This window comes from Anolis sagrei, chromosome 6 (assembly GCF_037176765.1).
Source record: "Anolis sagrei isolate rAnoSag1 chromosome 6, rAnoSag1.mat, whole genome shotgun sequence".
NCBI classification, from domain to species: domain Eukaryota; kingdom Metazoa; phylum Chordata; class Lepidosauria; order Squamata; family Dactyloidae; genus Anolis; species Anolis sagrei.
Genome location: NC_090026.1, coordinates 13,547,343 through 13,561,404, shown reverse-complemented (window position 1 = coordinate 13,561,404; position 14,062 = coordinate 13,547,343). Strand labels below are relative to the sequence as shown.

The following is a 14,062-nucleotide window of genomic DNA, read 5'->3' as shown; positions in this document are numbered from 1 at the left end:
AGTCTTTATTCCACTGGTTCATTTTAATATGCAAGTACTGTAATCCTTTACCATTCTCCATGCAGGTTGATTCCCAAAACATTTGATTGGTCTAAAGCAGGCATGGGCAAACTTGGGCCCTTCTGATGTTCTGGATTTCATTCCCACAATTCCCAACAGCCTCAGGCCCCTTCCTTTTCCCCCTCAGCCGCTTAAGCGGCTGAGGGGGAAAAGGAAAGGGCCTGAGGCTGTTGGGAATTGTGGGGGTTGAAGTCCAAAACACCCAGAGGGCATAAGTTGGCCCATGCCTGGTGTAGATGCATCCCTAGAGGGTATAATCTGGATTTTGGTAGTATTTCTACTCTGATTTAAGGCAGTGCTAGTGAAAGCCACTAGGTGACCTTAGGCAAATCACCCAGTTTCTACCTCAGAGGAAGGCAATGGTAAACCTCTTCGTTTCCAAGAAAACCTTGGAATAAGCAAGGCTGATGTCAGTTGACTTGAAGGCCCCTTAACCATATAACGCGACATAGGAACCCAGTCTTAACGTTCACAGGCAGCTCTTGGGCCAGTTATGACTACTCAACCTTGCTGGTTTGTGGTAAGAATGAAAGGAACAGGCAGAATACAACAGATACACCACCTATAGCATTCTAGGAGAGTGCTGAGATTTATTTATTTATCGTGTCAGGGGCAGACCAGAGAGTTGCATTGCATTTTTTAACTAACAAACCAACAGACAAACAAAACACAAAATTTGCAAACTTGGTAGTTGATTAAATGTCCTTTGACCAGTATCTGGCCACTTGGAGTGCCTCTGGTGTTGCTGCAAGAAGGTCCTCCATTATGCATGTGGCAGGGCTCAGGTTGCATTGCAGCAGGTGGTCTGTAGTTTGCTCTTCTCCACACTCGCATGTCGTGGATTCCACTTTGTAGCTCCATTTCTTAAGGTTGGCTCTGCATCTCGTGGTGCCAGAGCAAAGTCTGTTCAGTGCCTTCCAAGTCGCCCAGTTTGCTGTGTGCCCAGGGGGGAGTCTCTCATTTGGTATCAGCCATTGATTAAGTTTCTGGGTTTGAGCCTGCCACTTTTGGACTCTCGCTTGCTGAGGTGTTCCAAATAAATAAATAACTTACAACCAGTACAGAGAAGACATCAGCACCTGCTGCTTGAGTACACATGCCCAGTGTGGAACACATCTCACCATGTTAAAACAGTGGATGTGGCTCTTAATGAGATGTGCTGCACTATCACAGGATGTCTACACCCCACACCACTGGAGAAATATTGTTCAGCCAGTATTGCATGGCCTCAGGTAAGCCGCACCTAGTCCTTTGGGGAGATGGTAGCAGGGTACAAATAAAGATGATGATGATGATGATGATGATCATTATTGCACCACCTAACATCTGCTGGGAAGTAGCAACCAGTAATGAAAGGACCAAGGCAATGACATCCCTGGCCCATCCCGTTTGGATATCAGCCAGCATGCCAATGCCATAAATCAATAGTTTTCTAAGATCCACAGAGATACCTGCAGGAACACCTCAGCAAACAAGAGTCCAAAAGTGGCAGGCTAAAACCCAGAACCTCAAGTCATGGCTCATACTGAACGAGAGACTTCCCCCTGGGCACACAGAAGACTGGGTGACTCGAAAGGCGCTGAACAGACTGCGCTCTGGCACCACGAGATGCAGAGCCAACATTAAGAAATGGGGCCACGAAGTGGAGTGTGGTGAAGAGCCAACCACAAACCACCTATTACAATGCAGTCCGAGCCCTGCCACAAGCACAATGGATGACCTTCTTATAGGAACACCAGAGGCACTCCAAGTGGCCAGCTTCTGGTCATTTAGTAGAATGCCAAGTTTTTTTTTAACTTTGTGTTTTCAAATACATTGCAACTGTACCTGCGGTTTGCTTCTGATATGATAAATAATTCAATTTACTGCAAGAACCCTATGAGACAATTTTCACAATGAAGTAACTTGAAGAAACAAAACAGGACAGCTGTTTCATTGATACCATACGAAATGAAAGTTTAATGCTTTTTCTGAGAGGTTATGCTGTTACCTTGAAGCATTACAACCTTCAGGAAAGGAAAGTATTAAAGAGAAAATAGTTACTTGAGGAAGAATGGGGCATGGAAGAGGATGGAAACCAAGAGAGTTCACAGTACTAGGCTGAAAAGACAGAGCATCAACTTTTTCCTGCTAGTCACTTAAGCCTTTTTGGGAAATTATCAGCAAGCAATTACCAAACGATGAGCCACTACCTAAACAACTGGATGTAGAAACAATATGGCTATTCTCCTTTGCTCCATTCTCACCGTGATTTCTGTACCAGTGCTTGCTATAATTGAGGAAGGGGAAAGTGGGCAAAAAAACCTTAGCAAGAGACCTGCTTCTGTACATTATTCTGATTGCTTAGAACTGGCCTTGAAAAGTTTCAAGGGAGGGGTCAACTTCCATCTCAGGAGTATGTTAACTTTACTGGAATCATCTCTAGGTTTTGTCAACTAGGGAGAAAAAGAACAGAAATTCAAAGCTCTACCATACAGGTGTGGATACAACAAATCACATTCTCACACACTATCTTACACACCTCAAGTTTCCTACGGTTGTCTCCATCACTTTCAAGCTCTAATGTTACGCTGGCAGTGTAATAACCACAGTCCATTCCGCTTCACACAGCTATATACAGGGTGATGGGACAGTGGTCGCTCCCCAGGGCAGTGGAACGGATCTTGCTGTCGCAGATACCCTCCTGCAGGTCTTTGGAGACAACGAAGTAGTCGAGACGCCAGCCCACGTTCTTGGACCGGGCGTTCATCATGTAGGTCCAGAAGGTGTAGGCGTAGGCCGTGTCGGGGTACAGGTGCCGGAATGTGTCGACGAAGCCTTCCTCCAGCAGCTTGGTGAAGCCGGACCGCTCCTCAGGAGTGAAGCCGGCATTCTTCTTGTTGCCCTTGGGGTTCTTCAGGTCGATTTCTTCATGGGCCACATTGAGATCTCCACACAAGATGAGGGGCTTGCGAGCAGCCAGGCCTTTCAGGTAGGAACGGAAGGCAACGTCCCAGCTCTGGCGGTATTCCAGGCGCACCAGGCCCCGGCCAGCGTTCGGCACATAGGACGTCACCAAGAAATAGGAGGGGAACTCGGCCGTGATCACTCGGCCTTCCTTGTCATGTTCCTCCTCACCTGTAGTGGGAAAGCCAACAGAATAGAAACTGGTATTAGCCATATTGGTCAAGAAGAAAAGTAAGGTAAGTGTGCCTCCCCCAATCATCACCATTTGCTTTCCCCCACAATTTTGCCACACACACACAGAGTCATTTCAAACTCAAGAGATGCCTAGTTAAGTCTTAACAAAGAGTTTCCTGCTGGGAAAAAATGTACAGTTGGCTCTCAGTAAACTGGCACGCACCCATGGGGATTTTTAGACTCTGGATAGATATAGTTTTTTGTTGCTTAATAGTTATTAATATTTTTATCTTTAGTGTGCTTTAGCAGATTTTTTTGTATTTTATAATACTTTCAGTTGTTATTATGCCTGTTAAGTCGAATTAGGTTGTGTTATATTGTCGACTGTGTTTATCTTTGTGTAATTATCAGTATGGTTTCTTTCCGGCAATTGAACGCTTGCCTTACATGTTAGAAACCGCCCTGAGTCCCTTTGAGGAGATAGGGTGGTATGAAAATAAAGTATTATTATTATTATTATTATTATTATTATTATTAATATTAATATATTTTTAAAAGGACTAAATACTATACCATAAACTCTGCATTGATATTAATATTGAAATACAGTAATTAAAAGCAAATTACTATTTTCTAACATTTTATTTCTTCAATTCTAAAATTTCTTTTCCCCTATATTCTGATAATTTTTTTGCCGAATGCTTGAGAATTCCAGTTAACTGAGAGTTTACCGTAACTCCTGTCCTAAAATGGCTATTGGCGAAATATAGCATATTTTGGTTATAAGGGCATTTGTGGGGTATTTTTTTCAAAAGTACAGAGTTGTCACAGCAACAACTACAGCCTCCCATAGTTTCATGCAGGACTAATGCATTCTCTCCATCCGTGCCAGATGCCCATCCCAGCCAAATGCAAGAGAGATTTAAAGGAGGCTGGAATATCAGTGCCTTCATCAGAAGAGGAGTGTGACAGATGAAAAAATCTATCTTTTTGGTAGGAAAGTCTAGCCAGGTAAGCTAAAGGAACAATTGCTAGCCCAGGAGCATAAGGAAAGGTAAAGGTTTCCCCTGACATTAAATCTAGTTGTGTCCGACTCTGGGGAGTGGTGCTCATCGCCATTTCTAAGCCAAAGAGCCAGCGTTGTCCATAGACACCTTCAAGGTCATGTGGCCAGCATAACTGCATGAAGCGCCATTACCTTAGCTATTGATCTGCTCACATTTGCATGTTTTCAAACTGCTAGGTTGGCAGAATCTGGGCCTAACAGTGGGAGCTCACCCCACTCCCCGGTTTCAAACCACCAACTTTGCGATCAGCAAGTTCAGCAGCTCAGCGGTTTAACCCGCTGCGCCACCATGGGGCCTTAGCCCAGGAGCATAGAAGGCAGCAAGTTCGGAAAGGCAGTATTGGGGATTACAACTCCCAGGAATTCACCCTCCAGAATGGGAATTTTGGGAGTTGCACGCCAAAAAATAATGCTTGCAAATAATGGTGCATAAAATTATTATACAACACTGTAAGACCACCAGTTTCAAAGAAAAAGGGGAAAGCATAAGGAAAAGAGCAGGAAGGTACCAGATTCCATCTAATCTTGGAAACTATGCAAATTCGTAAACACGTGGTGCAGAAGGCTCTATTTCAGTGAAGAAACCTTATGGAATTCATGACAGGTGACTTTAAGGCACACACACAAATTGGACACAAAGGTTTCCTATGTCCTCACCAATTCCATACTTGACCTCAAGAGGCTTGACCTTGGAGAGTAAGGCCACGCCACTGTAGCCTTCCTTGTCATCGGAGCAGGCCCAGTACTTGTGGGGATATTCGGCCAGATCCCGGATATCGGCCGGCAGCTGCTTCTCTGCACACTTGGTCTCCTGCAGGCAGAGGATGTCTGGGTCCTCCTCGCAAACCCACTGTGGAACAAGAACATCTTCAGGCCAGAGTCTCCTGACTTACATCTTCTCACAAAAAGGAGAACAATACATTACAAAGATTAGGGTGTGCAGGACTGGTTTCCCCAAGAGAAGCATACTTGGGCCACCTTATATAATAGGACTTCAATATCCATGGATTTTGATATCTACCAGAGTTTGAAGCAAGCTCTCTAGCCTTGTAGATGATGCTGGAATGCAGCTCTCAGCAGCCCCAGCCCAATGTGAGAAATCATGGGAGTTGTAGCCATAACAAATCTGGAGGATCACAATGGCCTATTTCTTGGAGAGCAGCACCTTTGACACAATCTGAGAGAAAAAAGCTGGTAGCATAAGCTTTTACAGACTTAAGCCGTTCTTCATCAGATGCACGAGCGTCTATCTACCAAATAAGCTTCTGACATAAGCCTCTGTTACTTAAGTCTACGAAAGCTTATGCAACTTCTTTCTCTCAGCCTTAAAGGTGCTATAAGATCCCTCTGCATCTACACTGTAGAATTAATGCCATTTGACACCATTTTAACTACAAATGCTAAAGAATCCTGGGAGTTTGTAGTTTTGCAAGTTCTTCACTTTGTAAGAGAACGCTGGTGCTTCACCAAACTACAAACTACAACTTCACCAAACTACCACTTCTATGACTGCACAGCACTAATCTATGTAAATAAAAATGTAATGTTCGTTTGTGGGGTTAACATAACTCAAAAACCACTGGACGAATTGCCGCCAATTTTGACCACAAGACACCTACTAACCCAAGGGGTGACCATCACTCAAAACATTGATTTTGTAATTTGGGAGTTGTAGTTGCTGGGATTTATAGTTCACCTACAATCAAAGAGCATTCTGAACTCCACCAGTGATGGAATTGGACTTAAAGTGGCACACAAAGGACTCCCAGGACTAACAAAATACACTAGAAAGTGTTGGTGGGCATTGACCTTGAGTTTGGGAGTTGTAGTTCATCTATATCCAGAGAGCACTGTGGACTCAAACAATGATGGATCGGAACCAAACTTGGCACGAGTACTCCATATGTCCAAATTTGAACACAGATGGAGTTTGCAGGAAATAACCTTGACCTTGGGAGTTGTAGTTACTGGGATTTATAGTTGAGGTGCAATCAAAGAGCATTCTGAACCCCACCAATGACAGAATGGAGGCAAACTTCCCACACAGAAGCACAACAAACAACAGAAAATACTTAAGGCCATCCAGTCCAACTCCCTTCACAAGGGCAAGAAAATGTATTCAAAGCCCTCCTGACAAAAGAGCCATCCAGCCATACATATAGATATATAGGACACAGATACAGTATCATGATTTCAAAGGGACTCCTAAAAAAGGACAATTCTATGTTGCATGTTCCAGAGTAGGCAAACCAGACAATCTCTACACCAACACAGACAAAGAAACAGCAAGAAATACTGATAACCCAAAAGCATAAAGAAATTACATAGATTAGAAACCAACACTTTCTCATTACTTTATTTTCCAGATCACCAGACTGGGCCACAGCAACGCGTGGCAGGGGACCGCTAGTAATAATAATAAATCTTTATATACCACTCTATCTCCCCGAGGGGGACTTAGGGCGGTTTCCAAGTAATATCATCAAAACATACAGACTAAACAGCATGACATAAAATTAACAAAACAACATAAGCATAAAATTATCACAATAACACATATATATTAAAAATAATCCTGCCTGTTCAGAGCAATTAAAAGGCTGGGCTGAGGCTAGTGCAAACTCAAAATATGAGGGGAAAGGGAATTAAGTACAATGCTATAACAGGCTAACAATAGCAGGTACAGGTCTTTGGCTGCTCATTTCCAGGACCTAATAGAGGGATGACCGGGGTAATAGGTAAGAGTGCAAGGCCATATTCAACAATGTTTGAGGCTGGGCTAGAACTGGTCATTCTCAAAGGCTTGTTGAAACCACCAGGTTTTCAAGCACTTACGAAAGGAGGGGAGGGATGGGGCTTGTCTTATTTCCCTTGGAAGGGTGTTCCAAAGGCGGGGAGCCACCACCAAGAAGGCCCCCTCTCTCGTCCCCACCAACTGTACTTGTGACGGAGGTGGGAGCGAAGGCAGGGTCTCCCCGGAAGATCTTAGAGTTCGCGCCGGTTCATAGAAGGAGATGCGATTGCGGAGACAGGTCGGGCCCGAACCATTGAGACATGGCAGTTAAAGTGGTGTCAAAGTGCATCAATTCTACATCAAGTGTAGGTTCTTGGCTGTGCATGTTCAGATTGCAAGCAATTGGTTGGCTGCAATTGAAAGAAAGAAGCTGGACAAAATGAGACTCCTTCTCTGGCATGGTGCATCTTTATGCATTACCTCCACTCCCTTCTTCTTGACCCAGGCTCTGATCCCATCAACATTCCAGGATGTGACCTTCAAGTTGTATTTCTTGCCACTGGAAGAGGTCAGTTTATCCGGAGGGTCCTGGTACAAGATAGGACCGTCAGCCTCCTTCGCAGCTTTAGCTCCACCTTTCTTGGCTTTCTTAGGTTCTGGTTCTGGGTGAGAAAAGAAACGGACAGACAGATAGATACAGAGCATGATTAGAGAATGACTCAAACCACTTTTCACCCATCAGAGTGAACTGAGTATCATGTTGGACTGGCACTCCCAACACTGTTGAGAAGGAATGATCAGAACTGAAGTCTACAAAACATCTACCTAGCGCTGCTTTAAGAAAGCTCTGCAAATCTATAACTATGTCCCTAAGAGTGCCTCTCCACTGCAGAAATAGTGCAGTTTGACCCCACTTTAACTACCTTGGCTCAGTGCTTTTTATTTTTCCGTGTCAGGAGTGACTTGAGAAACTGCAAGTCACTTCTGGTGTGAGAGAATTGGCCATCTGCAAGGATGTTGTTCAGGGGACAACATCCATGTTGTTCAGGAGAAGCTGGAGCTGACAGATGGGTGCTCATCCTGTTCCCCAGATTCAAACTACCAACTTTTCGGTCAGCAGTCCTGCCAGCACAATGTTTTAACCCACTGCGCTATGGAATCCTGGGAGTTGTAGTATGGTGAGGCGCCAACACTCTTAAGTAGAGAAGGGTAAAGACCTTGACCAACTACAACTCCTCTCATTCCATAGCATTGCACCATGGCAGTTAAAGTGGTGGCAAACTGTATTATTTCGACAGTGAAGATGCACCTTATGTTTTGGACTTGTGTCGTTATTACACCCAATACCTCTACACCTTCTAGTAATCAGATGAAGAGTTATGCAGAAAACAAAAGGTTTTTCTATCCTTGTAGCATTCTGTTGTGCCCTGATGAACAAAAACACAATGCACAACAAGCCCACATGGAAGAAGGATGCCCTTTCTGCCTTGGTTCGGGGTAATCCTATCTTTATGACTAAGATGGAAATATGTACCTGCCACTTCCTTCTCCTCTGGCACGACTCCATCCTCTTCCTTCTTCTTTCCTCGTTTTGGCATCTCAAGTCCCCAACTTGGTCCGACCCGAAGCAGCCGGCGGCTGAGTCTTACAAGCTGCAGGGCTCCTGGCCAGCAACGTCTCCTGGGAAGAAAGCAGCCAATATATATCTCATGACCGTATTCCCATCCTCACTACTTTATCAGCCATGGTTAAAAGCTATGGAATTGTGAGAGTTGTAGCTTGGTGAGAAACCAGCACTCTTTGGCAGAGACCTTGTAAACTACAAATCCCAGGATTCCATGGCATTGAGGCTAGGTAGGGAAAGTGGGGTCAAACTGCATTAATTATGCAGTGTAGATCAGGCATGGCAAACTTGGCCCCCCCAGGTGTTTTGGACTTCAACTCCCACAATTCCTAACAGCCTACAGCTATGAGGAATTGTGGGAATTGAAGTCCAAAAAACCTGGAGGGCCCAAGTTTGCCAATGATTGGTGTAGATGCACCCCAAATTACTCCATAAAACCCTGCAGATAAAGAAGCTGGACTATAAATATAATATATTGTATATACATATAATATTTATAATATTATAATGTGATACAATATACTAATAATACAATATTATAATTATATATTTCATATTACATGTAATATTACTAAAAATATTACCATATAATGGTATAGTACAATATAGTAATATATAATACTGATATTGTACTATGCTATTAACATAATATATTGTATGTGTGTGTGTGTGTGTATTTATATCTTGAAAGCTGCTCTGAGTCCCTTTCGGGGTGAGGTCGGCATATAAATATCGTAAATAAATAAATATGCAAGTGAAATAAATAAAGGCTATCTCAAACACTTTATTTTCTTTTAATTGGAGATTTAAAAATCACTAGTATTTGGCTGTTAGGTTGCCTTTGGCCTTTTTCATAGCCAATGGCACCATTTCCACAAAACACAGCTCACACTGATCAAAATGGGCCTTCTCTATGGAAAAGACAGCAAATTGGAAAAACCTGACTTGGCAACCAAATACCCAAAAAGGAGATACATGTCTTAATTGACCACAAAGTGCATGCAAACCAGCAATTCAGTGCCGCAGCTAAGGAAGCAAATGCCATGTGCTGCATGATCGGAAACACAAGATCCAAAGCGTGACAAGAAATGAGCCCAATTAAGATAACAACAGCAGGATCCCTATATCTGCAAAGGGATATGTACCAAAGCTATCCCAACAGTTGAGGAAGAATGTCCTATGATCCTGGGGAAAGTACCGTATTTCTTTGATTCTATTATGCCATCAATTGTAAGATGGCAACATCGTCTGTGCGTATTCAGAAGAAGAGCTACAAGCCACTCTAAACATCTTTGCAGAAACATATGAGAAGCTTGGCCTGTCATTGAACATTGAGAAAACTAAAGTCCTCTTCCAGCAGTAATCAGCCGATCCCTCTGCAATGCCAGAAATACAGCTTAATGGTGTAACATTAGAAAATGTTGACCATTTCCGCTACCTTGGCAGCCACAAAAGTCAACGTTGACAATGAAATACAACATCGCCTGAGCTCTGCGAGTGCAGAATTTTTCCGAATGAAGCAGAGAGTGTTTGAAGACCGGGACATCCGTAGGGATAGAATCGTAGAATCATAGAGTTGGAAGAGACCTCATGGGCCATCCAGTCCAACCCTCTGCCAAGAAGCAGGAATATTGCATTCCAAGCACCCCTGACAGATGGTCATCCAGCCTCTGTTTAAAAGCTTCCAAAGAAGGAGCCTCCACCACACTCCGGGGCAGAGAGTTCCACTGCTGCACAGCTTCCACAGTCAGGAAGTTCTTCCTCATGTTCAGATGGAATCTCCTTTCTTGTAGTTAGAATACAAGGTGCTTGTTTATAAAGCTATTGTCCTCCCAACACTATTCTATGCCTACAAAAGGTGGACTATCTACAGATGTCACATGCAACTCCTGGAACGATTCCATCGGCGTTGCCTCCAAAAGAAATCCTGCAAATCTCTTGGGAAGACAAGCAGACAAATGTCAGCGTGCTGGAAAAAGCAAAGATCACCAGCATTGAAGTGATGGTCCTCCGCCATCAACTCAGCTGGACCAGCCACATTGTCTGACCACCGTTTTCCAAAGCAGTTGCTCTACTCCGAACTCAAGAATGGAAAATGGAATGTTGGTGGGCAGGAAAAGAGATTTAACGATGGGCTCAAAGCCAACCTTAAAAACTCTGGCATATATACGGAGAACTGGGAAGCCCTGGCCCTTGAGCGCTCCAGTTGGAGGTCAGTTGTGAGCAGCAGTGCTGTAGAATTTGAAGAGGCACGAATGGAGAGCAAAAGAAACGTGCCAAGAGGAAGGCGCATCAAGCCAATCCCAACTGGGACCGCCTTCCACTTGGAAACCAATACCCTCACTGCAGGAGAAGATGCAGATCAAGAATAGAGCTCCACAGCCACCTATGGACCCATCGCCAGGACACCGAACTTGGAAGACAATTTTACTTGGATGAGGGATCGCCTAAGTAAGTAAGTATCAACACACTAATCTCAGTACCAACAACTGAAAAAAACTATTTATATATACAAATGAGAAAGCACTCACAATTCTAAGACATAGTCCATTTTAAAAATATTTATATGGAGGGGAAAGTGTGTCCATCTCTACTGTCATATAATGCAGTCTGAAAGTGCATTATATGGGCAGTGTTGTAGACTTATAATTCCATATAATGCAGCCAACGGGCATTATATGACAGTGGCGATGGGGCTCTAGAACTGTAGAAACACAACAATTTGCTGTGTTTACTGGTTCATTTCGAGCATTTGTACCCCATCCTTAAGTGTTATCAAACTTGATTAATCTTCCAGCACCAACTGCTGCTCTAGGCCAGAGTGAAGAGAGAAGGTGCCAGAGGACAGTTCCATCTTATCTCTTACTTATGTGTCATCAGTATTTATTAATTTGTTGTTGCTGTTCATTCGTTCAGTCGTCTCCGACTCTTCGTGACCTCATGGACCAGCCCACGCCAGAGCTCCCTGTCGGCCGTCACCACCCCCAGCTCCTTCAAGGTCAGTCCAGTCACTTCAAGGATGCCATCCATCCATCTTGCCCATTTATTAATTTACAGTATTTATATTCAGCCCTTCTCACCCTGCAGAGGACTCGGGGCGGATTACAATGTACATATACATGGCAAACATTCAATCCCATAGACACAAAACATATATAGACAGACAGTAGAGGACCCCTCCCCCAGCACCAACTGCTGCTCTGGGCCAGAGTGAAAAGAGAGGGGGCCAGAGGACAGTTCTATCTTGTCTCCTGTGCTATGCTAATAATATAATGTAATGTAAAATAATATAGTGTACATACATATAATATTTATAATATGATAATGTAATGCAATAAGCTGTCAGCCCCAGCTTCTGCCAACCTAGCAGTTCAAAAACATGGAAATATGAGTAGATCAATAGGTACCGCTCAGGCAGGATGGTAACAGCGCTCCATACAGTCATGCCGGCCACATGACCTTGGAGGTGTCTACGGACAACGCCGGCTCTTTGGCTTAGAAATGGAGATGAGCAACACTCCCCAGAGTCAGACACAACTAGACTTAATGTCAGGGGAAAACCTTTACCTTTACTTTACTATGTCCATTGGGGCTTTCTTTTGAGCAAGTATATTTAGGGTGACGGCCTGAAATGTAAACTCCTGCTGTTAGGCCCAGCTTCTGTCAACCTAGCAGTTTGAAAACATGCAAATATGAGTAGATCAATAGGGAAGGCAATGGAGCTTCATGCAGTCGTGCTGGCCATGAGATCTTGGAGGTGTCTACAGACAACGCCGGCTCTTTGGCTTAGAAATGGAGATGCGCACCAACCCCCAGAGTCGGACACAACTGGACTTCATGTCAGGGGAAAATCTTTACCTTTAATGCAATATAATAATATGATAGTATAATTATATATGTATATTACATGTAATATTACTAATAAGATTACAGTATAATGGTATAGTACAATATAGTAGTATTTAATACTGATATTAGATGAAGGGTTAGAAGGCATGATCATCAAGTTTGCAGAGGACACCAAATTGGGAGGGATAGCCAATACTCCAGAGGACAGGAGCAGGATTCAAAACGATCTTGACAGATTAGAGATGGGCCAAAACTAACAAAATGAAGTTCAACAGTGACAAATGCAAGATACTCCACTTTGGCAGGAAAAATGAAATGCAAAGATACAGAATGGGGGACGCCTGGCTCGAGAGCAGTATGAGTGAAAAAGATCTAGGAGTCCTCGTGGACAACAAGTTAAACATGAGCCAACAATGTGATGTGGCGGCAAAAAAAGCCAATGGGATTTTGGCCTGCATCAATAGGAGCATAGTGTCTAGATCTAAGGAAGTCATGCTACCCCTCTGTTCTGTTTTGGTTAGACCACATCTGGAATATTGTGTCCAATTCTGGGCACCACAATTCAAGAGAGATATTGACAAGCTGGAAGGTGTCCAGAGGAGAGCGACTAAAATGATAAAAGGTCTGGAGAACAAGCCCTATGAGGAGCGGCTTAAGGAGCTGGGCATGTTTAGCCTGAAGAAGAGAAGGCTGAGAGGGGATATGATAGCCATGTATAAATATGTGAGAGGAAGCCACAGGGAGGAGGGAGCAAGCTTGTTTTTTGCTTCCTTGGAGACTAGGACGCGGAGCAATGGCTTCAAACTACAAGAGAGGAGATTCCATCTGAACATGAGGAAGAACTTCCTGGCTGTGAGAGCCGTTCAGCAGTGGAACTCTCTGCCCCGGAGTGTGGTGGAGGCTCCTTCTTTGGAAGCTTTTAAACAGGGGCTGGATGGCCATCTGTCAGGGGTGATTTGAATGCAATAGTCCTGTTTCTTGGCAGAATGGGGTTGGACTGAATGGCCCATGAGGTCTCTTCCAACTCTTTGATTCTATGATTGTACTATGTTAATAATATATTGGGGGTGAGAAGGGCGGCATAAAAATGCAAATAAATAAACAAATAAATAAATAATAGTGTAGAAGCACCCTCTGCAAAGATGGAAGTCCTTTTTTTTAGATCAAGGCAAAGCAAATTATTATTATTATTATTATTATTATTATTATTATTATATTGCACAGTAATTGATGCTTCTTCCTGGCTGCTACTCTTACCAGGCCAAGATCCCAAAAGCGCCCCTTGGAGACAATCCGCAGACAATTACTCCTTTTGGTAGAATGGAGAAAGCCAGGAGCACGTGGAGTCACTTGGTATCACGTGACAAGGGTTTCTGGGCTGTCCCGATGACGTCAGGGGGCGGGGTTAGCCGCCCAAGCCAATCGGAAAAGAGTCCAGAAGCGAAGGGGTTAAACACAACGCGGAAGAGAATGTGAGAAGCCCCGCCTTATCATGTGGAGAGGGACCAGTGGGCGGGGCTTGGCGCGCGATGACGTCACTATATTCTGTCCAGTCTGGGTTTTCTTTTTGCCCTAAGAGTAACAAGCTTTTATTGAAACTATACAACTA

The 14,062-nt window shown here is 43.8% G+C and overlaps 1 protein-coding gene across 2 annotated transcripts; it reads right to left on the bottom strand.

Moving 5' to 3' along the window:
• Positions 1 to 1,990: 1,990 nt before the first annotated feature.
• Positions 1,991 to 13,834, bottom strand: APEX1 (apurinic/apyrimidinic endodeoxyribonuclease 1). 2 transcript variants are annotated; one of them, XM_060780136.2, is made up of 5 exons: positions 13,711 to 13,834; positions 8,515 to 8,660; positions 7,461 to 7,642; positions 4,904 to 5,096; positions 1,991 to 3,177 (listed from the first exon to the last, which is right to left on the bottom strand). In XM_060780136.2, the coding sequence occupies exons 2-5, from the start codon at positions 8,576 to 8,578 to the stop codon at positions 2,663 to 2,665; spliced, it is 954 nt and encodes a 317-aa protein (XP_060636119.2). In that variant the 5' UTR covers positions 8,579 to 8,660; positions 13,711 to 13,834; the 3' UTR covers positions 1,991 to 2,662. The 2 variants fall into 2 exon arrangements, with proteins under 2 accessions (XP_060636119.2, XP_060636120.2); XM_060780137.2 differs by having other exon boundaries at positions 8,515 to 8,657.
• Between the last annotated feature and the right edge of the window lie 228 nt (positions 13,835 to 14,062).